The 12156-nt window shown below is 43.7% G+C and overlaps 1 protein-coding gene across 1 annotated transcript; it reads right to left on the bottom strand.

Annotated features, from left to right (window-relative positions):
• Positions 1-91: 91 nt before the first annotated feature.
• LOC142370443 (uncharacterized) lies at positions 92-11640 on the bottom strand. Its single transcript, XM_075453021.1, has 4 exons — positions 11623-11640; positions 9851-11090; positions 9471-9599; positions 92-1728 (listed from the first exon to the last, which is right to left on the bottom strand). The coding sequence occupies exons 1-3, from the start codon at positions 11638-11640 to the stop codon at positions 9568-9570; spliced, it is 1290 nt and encodes a 429-aa protein (XP_075309136.1). The 3' UTR covers positions 92-1728; positions 9471-9567.
• Positions 11641-12156: the final 516 nt, after the last annotated feature.

The following is a 12156-nucleotide window of genomic DNA, read 5'->3' as shown; positions in this document are numbered from 1 at the left end:
TAAAATTTAAAGTATTTATGAATATAAAAAGACAGTTATTCAAAGATTATGAAATAAAAAGAAAATAATAAAATGTAATATAATGAAGTAAAATTTCATGACGAGAAAAAGGAATGAAATGAAAACAAATCAAAGGGAAATAAACTGAAATGTATTAAAATGAAGACGATCTGACAACAAAATATTAAAATGCATCAACTTAAAAATCATCAAATAGTCAGACTAAATAAAGATAAACACAAATAAAAAGGACAAAAATGGTGCCATCCAGTAAAAAACTTCTGCTATCATTGTATGGACGTATTTACAGTAGATGTTATCATTAATATTGTTTCTAAATGTCATGGTGAGACTGTTTAGACGGGTCCTCATTGAAAGAGATATGGCGCAGAGCAGGAAAGAATGACATGAAATAATGTAAAATTTTTAGTATTTATGAACATAAAACGACAGTTATTCAAAGATTATAAAATAAAAAGAAAATTGAAAAGAATACAATGTAATATAATGAAATCAAATTTCTGAAAATAAAAGACAACCTGATGCAGGGACAGAACAAAGAAATAAAAATCATGACCAGAAAAAGGAATGAAATGAAAAGAAATCAAAGGGAAATAAACTGAAATGTATTCAAATGAAGACAATCTGACAACAAAATATTAAAATGCATCAACTTAAAAATCATCAAATAGTCAGACTAAATAAAGATAAATACAAATAGAAAGCCAGTAAAAACTTCTGCTATCATTGTATGGATGTATTTACAGTAGATGTTATCATTAATATTGTTTCTAAATGTCATGGTGAGTTTAGGCTTTTAAGACAAAAAGGTTTTTTCCAAAAACTATTTCATTAGTATACTATGACAAATTGAACAAGAAATAAAAACAGAAAACAAACTCTTTGCCACTATCCTGGTGAACTTATTTCACGTTAATCCTTCAACTTCAACTTCAACGAAAATAAAAGACAACCTGATGCTGAGAAACCTTCGGGTAACATTGTTGAACTACTGCCACCTAGTGGTCAGAGCTGGAGATAGCAGTCATCTCACTGGAGCTCCAAACTGCATCTGTATACATTGTGTAATACGAGCGTTCTGCTGGGAAGAAGTCAGAAATGCTTCTTCCTACAGTAAGAAAACCATTTCTGTTCATCCAGCAAAGCTTCCAGATACTAATAGAAACAGTTTTTAATCTTTTTTTCCTCACAGATTCTTGTTATTGTGGCACATTACAACTTTCAGAGGAAATGAGTTCTGAACTGTGGCTTTTAAAGTCTGAAGTTTGGCCCAGAAGAGGCTCTCTCTGTCCGTTCAGACGCAGCGAGTGCGTTGCAGCCATTTCATGTTGGGAATTCTTCCTGCTCCTGGTGATCCTGCTGATGTTTAGACAGAGCAGATGCTGAGACGAACACTGCAGCACACCGGTAACAGTGGAACAGTTCATATTCAGGGTGGGAGGGCTTCTGAGCAGCGGACCGACTGGTGTCGCGGCCGAGCTGCTCCTCAGTGTGAACGCGCTCGTGAAGCGTGCGCTGACCTGCTGATGGGAAGCTTTTCTCACAGTGTCCGCAGCTGAAGGATTTCTGTCTGCGCTGGATTGTTTGCTGTCTTCTGAGGTCCGCTGCAGTGGTGAATGATGAGCCACCCTGCTGACAGCAGTCCTGTTCACCACTGGGACGGTGCCCACAGGGCTCAGAACTGGCTCCATCTGAGCCGCTCTGCTTCTGAAACAACAAAGACACAAAGACAGGGAAGGTCAGGGTTTCCTGCTGCTTTTTACAATGAACACAGCGGCTCTGAACTCAACCAATACCACCGAAGAAGAAGACAGACATCTGCCAATGTTGTAGGAAACTGAAAGCTAAGAGTTTGATTTCAGTCTAATATCTGGAGGTTAAAACTAGAAGTTGGGAGCATTCAGTTAGAAAACAGATCACAGTTTGATGCCTGATGAAGTCGAATTCCTTCTTAGCACAAAGAACAAATACTTTCCACAATTCTTCTGAGGAAATGTCCTGATTTCTGCACTTTGGGCCGTGTTTACTTTACTGATTTATCTAAATGAAAACAAACTGTGGTGCTTCTGCTCTGTTAGTGCCAATAATCTGGCATTGAAATCCTAAACCAAACCAAACAAGCAAACAGAGACCGCTTGAAGAGGCGTTTTAGTCGAGATGGAGATATGAAAGCAGCACGGTCCAAAGACGTCCAGGAGTTTAGATACATGGAATGGGACAAACATACGGAACAGATTCTTGATTTTAGACGTCAGTCAGTTCTAAACCTAGCAGCTGTGTTGCTCATTAGAGGTCAGCATAGGCATCAGAACCACATATTGTCTTGATTTGTGTCCGTTCAGTTGCTGGATGTGGTCACTGAGTCCATTTGTAGTGCCATCAACAACAGGAAACTCTTCAAACCATCATCCCACCAGATAACATTCATTAGAACAGGAGAACATCCCAGCTCCTGGCAGAATACTCAAGCAGATGCGGGTGGACCTGGGGAAGCAGCTCAGATTTACTAAAGACATCAGAGAAAAGGCTTAGACTGGACCTTATGCTTTTTGCAAAAACATCGAAACAGTTGGTCCTGGAGGATGGGGTTTACCTTGAAAGACCCAAAACCCTGTATGACCCAAGGTACTATCACTGATGATGTATACAAGAGTATCAAGAGATGCACGTTACAACCATGATAACCTTTCTTTGCCAGGGAACTCCAGCATTAGGATGGTGGATGACCATGAGTAAACCAGGATCAACTGGAGGGAAAGCTGACAGATGCATCCGGGTCGGAAGGGGCAGCAACTCAACCTGCAGCTTTTGTGTGGGAGGACGTAAACCTGCATTAAAGACTCCCAAAGAAACATAACCCAAAGAGAGGCCAAGGAGATGAAACTGAGCACCCCGAAAGACAGATAAGCAGGCAACAAGCCATGCGATCACACAAATTACATCAAAACAACTTAATGTATGTGGCAAGACCTCCAAACACTCCCAAGGCCTGAAATCCACCAGGTCGAGATGAAATTGCAGGGAAAGGTGACATGAGGAGCCGTGCCGGGAATCTGGCTAGAAAAGCAAGAACCCCCAAGCCCTGAAAGCTCAAGCAACAGGTGCTTTAAAACACCAGCCATGGTTAAAGTGGGCCATTCAGAGTCAAGACTATAGCCGCACTCGGACAGAGCCGTTCTAAGGACGGTCAACCTCGAATTTCGTACTAATAACTGCCCTTCCCCAGGGGAACTGTTTCATTTTGCATTCGCACATGAGTCGGGACCCTGATAGGGACTGATGCGACGCAGCCGTCTGCGACAGTGACGTATTACTTTAGCGCCACATTCAACAACAAAACAAAACCAATGAAAAGTAAGGAGAGAAGAAAAAACACCACCAAGAAGCTAACATGGAGAGCGGGGAGGCCACCGTGTTCATGGTCTGCATGACGGATGTCAGATGTGTTCCTATGGAAACCAGAACAGACCCAGCTCCTGCTTCTGAAGAGTGCAGACGTGTCTCTGCTTCCTCCTGCTGCTTATCGCTTTATTTGCTTTTAAATCATTTTACTTCTTTCCACAAGTCTTGGATATAATTTTATTCTTTTTCTTTTAAGTGAACCAAGACTTTTTAAAATCATTTTTATTCTTTTTACATCTTATCTGACGAGCCAGCGACTACAATCCTTTCAACATGCCCTGTGAAAGCTGTCGGATATATCAACAAGAAATTTGGGCGCTACAAGTAAGGATTTTTGCCTTAGAAACTGAAATGGGACTTCATGAAACGCTCCCAATGGAATCCAGTGGTAAGAAGTCCACATTTACTTCCAAAGGAAAGGGTGAAAAAACTGCTACCTCCAACTTAAAGCTAAATGATACTGTGTCTTTTCCAAGACTCTGTAAAGGCACGTATGATGGACTTGGTGCAAAGCCGAAGAATCGTCAAACTGTTGGTATCAACAGAGAATATGTAACATCACCCGGAATAAAGTTAACAAACAGATTTTTACCACTGTCAGAGCCAAATGTGACTGAGTGTAACAGACAGAGAGACGGTACAAAGCAGCAGATGGACAGAGAAACTGTGCCGAGTGTCAAGGTCAAAGATACTCTTGTGCTTGGAGACGGAGCCATATCTAATATAAACATAAACAGAATGGTTACATGCAGCTATCCAAGTGCCACTGTCTCTGACATCACAAGATTACTACCAGAGGTACTGGCAAAACACCAAGGGGTGAAACAGCTGATTGTGCACGTGGGTGCAGTGGACATCAGAGAGAATCAGTCTGAAATCTTAAAAAAAGACTTTGAGAAACTGTTTGAGAGTCTTGATAAAGTGACAATACCAACATTCATAAGTGGACCTCTCCCAAACATCGACAGGAGGATCAACAAATTCAGCCGGCTGCTTCAGTTGAACACATGGCTGTCCAAAGTCTGTGAGTCCAGAGGACCTCATTTCATCGAGAACTTTAATCTTTTCTGGCAAAGAGATGATCCCTTTCAAAGAAAAGGCCCACACCTGAACAGAGGTGGAGTGAGACGACTGACGGATAATCTTCTCCACGCTCTGAGGCATCAGAAGGGGCCAGGGCCAGGACCAGGACCAGGGCCAGGACCAGGACCAGAGCCAGGACCAGGACCAGGGCCAGGGCCAGGACCAGGACCAGGACCAGGGCCAGGACCAGGACCAGGACCAGGACCAGGACCAGGACCAGGGCCGGGACCAGGACCAGGACCGGGACCGGGACCAGGACCAGGGCCGGGGCCAGGACCAGGACCAGAACTGGGTCCTGTGCTGCCGCAGAGAGAGAAGATGAGCCAGAGAAGAGCTCCTGCCTCGCCACCCAAGGACCCAACAAAGGATTCAGCCACAGCAGCCACAGCAGCACCTCCAGCATCCCGAACACAGGATTCAGCAGCTCCACCATCGCCTTCACCACGGGCCTCACCACAGGCCTGGGACCCACCTGCTGCATCTACACCCTCCAGAGATGTTTCACCATCGTTCTCTTCTCCACCGTCACCCAGGAGATTTCCTGATCACCTTGAAAGCTTGGTGAAATCGGGGATTAAAATGGTTCCTCTCACGCCAAACATGGCAAGATCAAGAATTCTATCCTCAAAGAAGCATCGAGCCCCTCTCCCTCCCCAGCCTACTCCATCGACTAAAGCCCCCCCAGCTTGGCCCCCACCACCGGTGCTCACAGCTGTCATTTCCAACAGCGTCAATGCTGTTGTCTAGGACACTAAGGGCCTCTGTGTTGGTAAACACCATCTCAACCAGAGGTCCAAGGATGGAGTGAAGAGAGGGACAATCAGACTGTCCAATCAGAGAAATCTGATCCATATCCCTTGCAAGAACATAGCATCCAGTTCAACTATAACTAATCTCAAACACGCAGTACTCAATGTCAGATCTTTAAGTAACAAATCATTCCTGATAGTTTTATTTCCTCTCATAATCTTGATTTTATGTTTTTAACTGAGACGTGGCTCGACAAAAACACAGCAAATGCAGTCCTGATTGAGTCTAGTCCACCTCACTTCAATTTTGTGTCTGAAACAGGAGAAAACCAGAGGGGTGGGGGTGTTTGTGCCATGATCAGGGACAATATACCCACCCACAAGTTGTCATTTGGGTTTTTTTCATCATTTGAGTATGTGTCATTCAAAATGGAGATAAAACAATCTTCCATACTTTATATCACCATTTATAAACCACCACAGAATTGTTTTATTGATGATTTTACTGAACTACTTTCAATTGTGTGCACTGCTTTTGACTGTTTAGTCATAACAGGGGACTTGAATGTGCATGCGGACGTAGCGCATAACAAGGAAGCTAAAGAGCTCACTGCTGTCCTTGAAATGTTTGGTCTAAAGGCCCATTTATCCCCTACGGAACCGGACGAAATTTGTCTGTCCGGTCCATACGTTGCTCCCGGAGCTTCTGTTTATGCCTCCGTCCGTGTTGCGCACGTCCGTAAGAAATCCTCTAGAGGGCGGTATATATTGAGTCATTGTCGGCCGCGGGTTTGAGAAACATGGCGTCAATTGAGGAAGTTGCAGTCATACAAATGTATATACCCCCTGACCATCTCACAAATCCTCTCCTCCATTACCTGGCATTTTTAAATCTTAAAATGTTTTGATCTCCTACTCTTCGTTCTTCTTCTTCCTCCATAACTTCCGGAGCCAACACGCTCCTGACTCTCTACTGCCCCCACAAATTCCTCTGGTATTGCTCCGTTTCGCCCGGAGCTCACCGGATTGCTAAGCTCTTGACCTACGGACAAACTGACGGATGAAACGCCCCCCGGAACCGGGTGAAAGCGTCCGTTTCCGTAGTTAACGTAGGGTAAAAATGGGCCTTTACTCAGCATGTGACTGAGCCCACCCACAACAGAGGGCACACTCTAGATGTGCTCATTTCAAGGGGTGTTGTTATTTCAAACGTGAATGTCGTTGATGTTGCTTTATCTGATCATTTCTGTGTTTTCTTCGACCTATCTACTTTACCCAAAACACCAGCTGGGTCTGCAGTTGTTCGGGGAAGACTCATAAATGACAGAACAGGGACACAGTTTATGGAAATGATTAGGTTTGAGAACACCCTGTGTTCTGATGTTGATGATCTGTTGAACTCTTACACATCAAGTCTCTTAAATGTTTTGGATACCATTGCTCCTGTCAAGGTTAGAATGGTTATAAGTAGGCAAAGGGCGCCATGGAGGAAAGAAGAGTCGGTCAGGGCACAGAAAAGGGAGTGCCGGAGAGCCGAACGGAAATGGCGCAAGTCAAAGCTCCAGGTTCATTATGAGACTTACAAAGAAAAGCTATGTGTGTTCAACCAGACTTTGCGTAGAACGAGGGAGAGTTATTTTTCTGAAATCATCAAAAACTGCAGTAACAACTCTCGTGTCCTGTTTGCTACAGTAAACAGATTAACAAACCCTCCAGTTTCACTGCCTTTAGAACTCATTTCTACATCCAAGTGTAACGAGTTTGCAATATTCTTTAATGACAAAGTTCAAGGCATTAAAAATGCAATAATTTCCGCAACACAAATAACTACTCTGCAGCCAGCTAGACACCTAGAGCTGACACATTTCACACCTGTTACTGACAAAACAGTCAGAGACCATCTGCAGTCTGAGTTCATCAACGTGCTGCCTTGATGAGTTACCCACTAGATTCCTAAAGTCTGTGCTGAGCAGTTTGTTACCACAACTCGCTCATCTAGTCAACATCTCACTCCAGACTGGAACATTTCCAAAGGCCTTAAAAACCGCTGTCATTAAGCCTCTTCTAAAGAAGAGCAATCTTGATGCCACAGTACTGAACAACTACCGGCCCATATCAAACCTGCCATTCTTAGGCAAAGTCCTAGAAAAAGTTGTATACCAGCAGCTTAGTGACTTTCTCCTTAATGCTTTTGATACTTTCCAATCAGGCTTTAGGCCCCACCACAGCACTGAGACAGCTCTGATCAAGGTGACAAATGACATCCGCCTGAACACAGATGCAAGCAGAGTCACAGTCTTAGTTCTGCTGGACCTGAGTGCTGCCTTTGACACAGTTGACCATGCGATCTTATTACAGAGGTTAGAAGACTGGGTGGGAATCTCTGGTCATGCTTTAAACTGGTTCAAGCCCTATCTGGAGGACAGGAAATATTTTGTTGAAAATGGTAAGTGTGTCTCAGACCAAATGGCTATGACCTGTGGGGTTCCCCAGGGGTCAATCCTGGGACCCGTATTGTTCAATCTGTACATGCTTCCACTAGGCCAGCTAATACGCAGCTATAATGTGTCCTACCACTACTATGCAGATGACACTCAGATCTACGTGTCACTGACGGCAGGAGAACACGGGCCTGTAGATACATTGTGTCGCTGCATCGAACAGATCAGTGTGTGGATGCAAAACAATTTCCTCCAGCTAAACTCAGACAAAACTGAAATCATTGTCTGTGGCCCACAGAAACAAAGAGAAAGTGTTATCAGTCACCTTGAGACTCTCTCTCTAAAACCTAACTATCAAGTTAGAAATCTCGGGGTAATATTGGACTCAGACCTGAACTTTAACAGCCACATTAAATCTGTAACATCAGCAGCTTTTTACCATCTAAAAAACACTGCCAGAATCAAAGGAATAGTGTCTAAAGCAGACTTAGAGAGACTGATCCATGCGTTTGTCTCCAGCAGGTTAGACTGCTGTAACGGCCTGCTCACTGGGCTCTCTAAACGGGCTGTAAGACAGCTGCAGTACATCCAGAACGCTGCTGCTCGAGTCCTGACCAGAACCAGGAAATACCACCATATTAGTCCAGTGCTCAGGTCTCTGCACTGGCTTCCTGTCGCTCAGAGAATAGACTTTAAAACAGCTCTGCTCGTGTACAAGTCTCTTCATGGTCAAGCACCAAAGTACATCTCTGACATGTTAGAGCCATATGAACCAACTCGGGCTCTGAGAACCTCAGGGAGGGGTCTCCTGCCTCAGGGAGGGGTCTCCTGCGTCAGGGAGGGGTCTCCTGCCTCAGGGAGGGGTCTGCTGCCCCAGGGAGGGGTCTCCTGCCTCAGGGAGGGGTCTCCTGCCCCAGGGAGGGTTCTCCTGCCCCAGGGAGGGTTCTCCTGCCCCAGGGAGGGGTCTCCTGCCCCAGGGAGGGGTCTCCTGCCTCAGGGAGGGGTCTCCTGCCTCAGGGAGGGGTCTGCTGCCTCAGGGAGGGGTCTCCTGTCTCAGGGAGGGGTCTGCTGCCTCAGGGAGGGGTCTGCTGCCCCAGGGAGGGGTCTGCTGCCCCAGGGAGGGGTCTGCTGCCTCAGGGAGGGGTCTCCTGCCTCAGGGAGGGGTCTCCTGCCTCAGGGAGGGGTCTCCTGCCTCAGGGAGGGGTCTGCTGCCTCAGGGAGGGGTCTCCTGCTGGTGCCCAGAGTCAGGACTAAACAAGGTGAGGCTGTGTTTCAGTTTTATGCTCCTAAAATCTGGAACAGTCTTCCAGAAGATGTGAGACAGGACTCAACTCTGACAATGTTTAAATCCAGGCTGAAAACAGTTCTATTTAGCTGTGCATATGACACCTGAAAGTATTTTATCTGCACTCTTCACTTTTTAATTAATTAATGATTATTTTAATGGGTTTTAAATTTCTTTCTTTTTTAATTTCTTTCTTTTATTTTTTTATACCTTTTTAATGGTTTTATTGCCTTCTTGTAATTTTATGTAGCTGTAAAGCACTTTGAATTGCCCTGTGTATGAATTGTGCTCTATAAATAAAATTGCCTTGCCTGAGGAGAAGGAGCTGAAATGGTTCCAGGAACTGAGGGCCGTGGTCCCTAGTTCCTGTATGTCCGAATGCAGGAAAAAAACATTGCTGTCCTTCTCCAATGGGAGCCTCTTGCCTACTTGCTCAGTTAAATCCTAAACTCATCAGGAGATGGGAAAATAAGTGTTTGATGTACATACCTCACAGTGATTCTTCTTGGATCGTCTCTTTCTGCCGTGGCTTTGTTGGTGACTCTGAAAGCCACGTGGAGTCGTTACATTTTCATCACACTGGGAATCACTGCATGCTTCTGCTCCATTGCAGACAAGCTGATGTTTTTTTAAGGCAAGGAAGTAACCAAAGGACTTCCCACACTGTCCACAACCAAAAGGTTTAATTCCACTGTGGATACGTTGATGTGTTATTAAGGTACCTTTCTGACTAAAAGCCTTCCCACACTGTCCACAACTGAAAGATTTAACTCCACTGTGGATACGTTGATGTGTTATTAAGACACTTTTATCAGTAAAAGCCTTCCCACACTGTCCACAAATGAAAGATTTAACTCCACTGTGGATACGTTGATGTGATGTTAAGTTACTTTTATGAGTAAAAGCCTTCCCACACTGGTCACAACTGAAAGATTTAACTCCACTGTGGATACGTTGATGTGATATTAAGCCACTTTTATCAGTAAAAGCCTTCCCACACTGGTCGCAACTGAAAGGTTTAACTCCACTGTGGATACGTTGATGTTTTATTAAGACACTTTTATAAGTAAAAGCCTTCCCACACTGGTCACAACTGAAAGGTTTAACTCCACTGTGGATACGTTGATGTGTTATTAAGACACTTTTATGAGTAAAAGCCTTCCCACACTGTCCACAAATGAAAGATTTAACTCCACTGTGGATACGTTGATGTGATGTTAAGTTACTTTTATGGGTAAAAGCCTTCCCACACTGGTCACAACTGAAAGATTTAACTCCACTGTGGATACGTTGATGTGATATTAAGCCACTTTTATCAGTAAAAGCCTTCCCACACTGGTCACAACTGAAAGGTTTAACTCCACTGTGGATACGTTGATGTTTTATTAAGACACTTTTATCAGTAAAAGCCTTCCCACACTGGTCACAACTGAAAGGTTTAACTCCACTGTGGATAAGTTGATGTGTTATTAAGACACTTTTATAAGTAAAAGCCTTCCCACACTGGTCACAACTGAAAGGTTTAACTCCACTGTGGATACGTTGATGTGTTATTAAGACCCTTTTATCAGTAAAAGCCTTCCCACACTGTCCACAAATGAAAGGTTTAACTCCACTGTGGATAAGTTGATGTGTTATTAAGACACTTTTATAAATAAAAGCCTTCCCACACTGGTCACAACTGAAAGGTTTAACTCCACTGTGGATACGTTGATGTTTTGTTAAGGCACTTTTATGAGTAAAAGCCTTCGCACACTGATCACAACTGAAAGGTTTAACTCCACTGTGGATAAGTTGATGTGTTATTAAGACACTTTTATAAGTAAAATCCTTCCCACACTGGTCACAACTGAAAGGTTTAACTCCACTGTGGATACGTTGATGTGTTATTAAGGCACTTTTCTGAGTAAAAGCCTTCCCACACTGGTTACAAATGAAAGGTTTAACTCCACTGTGGATACGTTGATGTGATGTTAAGTGACTTTTCTGGTTAAAAGCCTTCCCACACTGGTCACAGCTGTGTGCTTTCTCTCTGTTTGCTGTTTTTGACAGAGCTTCATCATTAACCTGAAGGGAATTAGGTTCCACTGTGTTTGGGCTTTTAAACTCCTAAAGAGACAAAAAAGAGAGACAATGAAGAACAAAGTTTATATGTAATTAGCATCTCAATAACATGAGCCAACTCCTTCTCACTGCTATTAGAAATAAACACCTCTGTAATAACAGATCTATGACACAAAATGACTGAAATTTACCAGACTAACATTGAAATATCCTGAATTCATATATCTTTGGTAATATCTTTATATAGATTATTCACTGATCCTGTAACAGAGTCAAACTGAATACTGAATGAATTTGTAGTTACACAGTGGGATACTGCACATATCTCCATTCAGATCTGTCATCAGGAGGACTCTGATGGACACTACAACACTGAGGCAGGTAAACTACCTGTTAAATATTGATAACTGAAGATCATCCCATCAGAAACAGGGATATCAGAGCATCATGGTTCATCCTCAACTCCGAAACCTAAACATTCTCCCTCTTCAGAGGTCTGTAGCACTAACACAGCTGACCGATATGTAATCGGCCAGAATACATTTTTGGGAACTATATCATAATGAAACCGTCTCACCTCTTCTGAAGAAGCCATTTTCCATCTGTAGCGGTTGAGTTGAGAAAACAAAATGTCTGCCAACGTTCCTCCTGCGTCACCTGTTGAGCCCACTGAGCACCTGTAGCATCAGATATTCATTAGCCCCCATCATTGTTTCATGTTCATCAGCCAAAACAGTATGTTGGACAAAGACAGTCTGGGAGAGGACCTTTAAGTTCAAGATCCTTTGGGACAGATAGGATAAAGTGAAAAAGCACACTCTCCTTATTTTAAGGATAACATAAATCCATTACATTCCACTCAGTGGAGGTCAGGTTGTGGAGGGAACATGTCCAGTTGGGACCTGATATATTATCAAATGACCAGTCCACTCCCTTTATTGAGCTGTTAGCGTTCCCCTGATGGACACGCAGTTCTCCATATAACACTGGTGTTAAGATCTACCGGTGAAACTACAGTATCTGAGAAAGATGTTTCATAGGCGTCGTTTTTGGGGATCAAAGGTCAAAAATGTTCACGTGAGGAAGCAGACTGCAAGAAAGCTGGAGAGAC

This window comes from Odontesthes bonariensis, chromosome 20, assembly GCF_027942865.1.
Source record: "Odontesthes bonariensis isolate fOdoBon6 chromosome 20, fOdoBon6.hap1, whole genome shotgun sequence".
NCBI classification, from domain to species: domain Eukaryota; kingdom Metazoa; phylum Chordata; class Actinopteri; order Atheriniformes; family Atherinopsidae; genus Odontesthes; species Odontesthes bonariensis.
Note: the sequence above shows the minus strand (reverse complement) of the source record. Positions and strands in the feature narration are given on the sequence as shown.

Bases quoted from the DNA above. Each gene is read 5' to 3' on its own strand.
- LOC142370443 (XM_075453021.1), bottom strand. The intron at 9,600-9,850 runs GTATCCACAGTG...AAAAAACATCAG, and splicing joins TAACTTAACATCACATCAAC to CTTGTCTGCAATGGAGCAGA.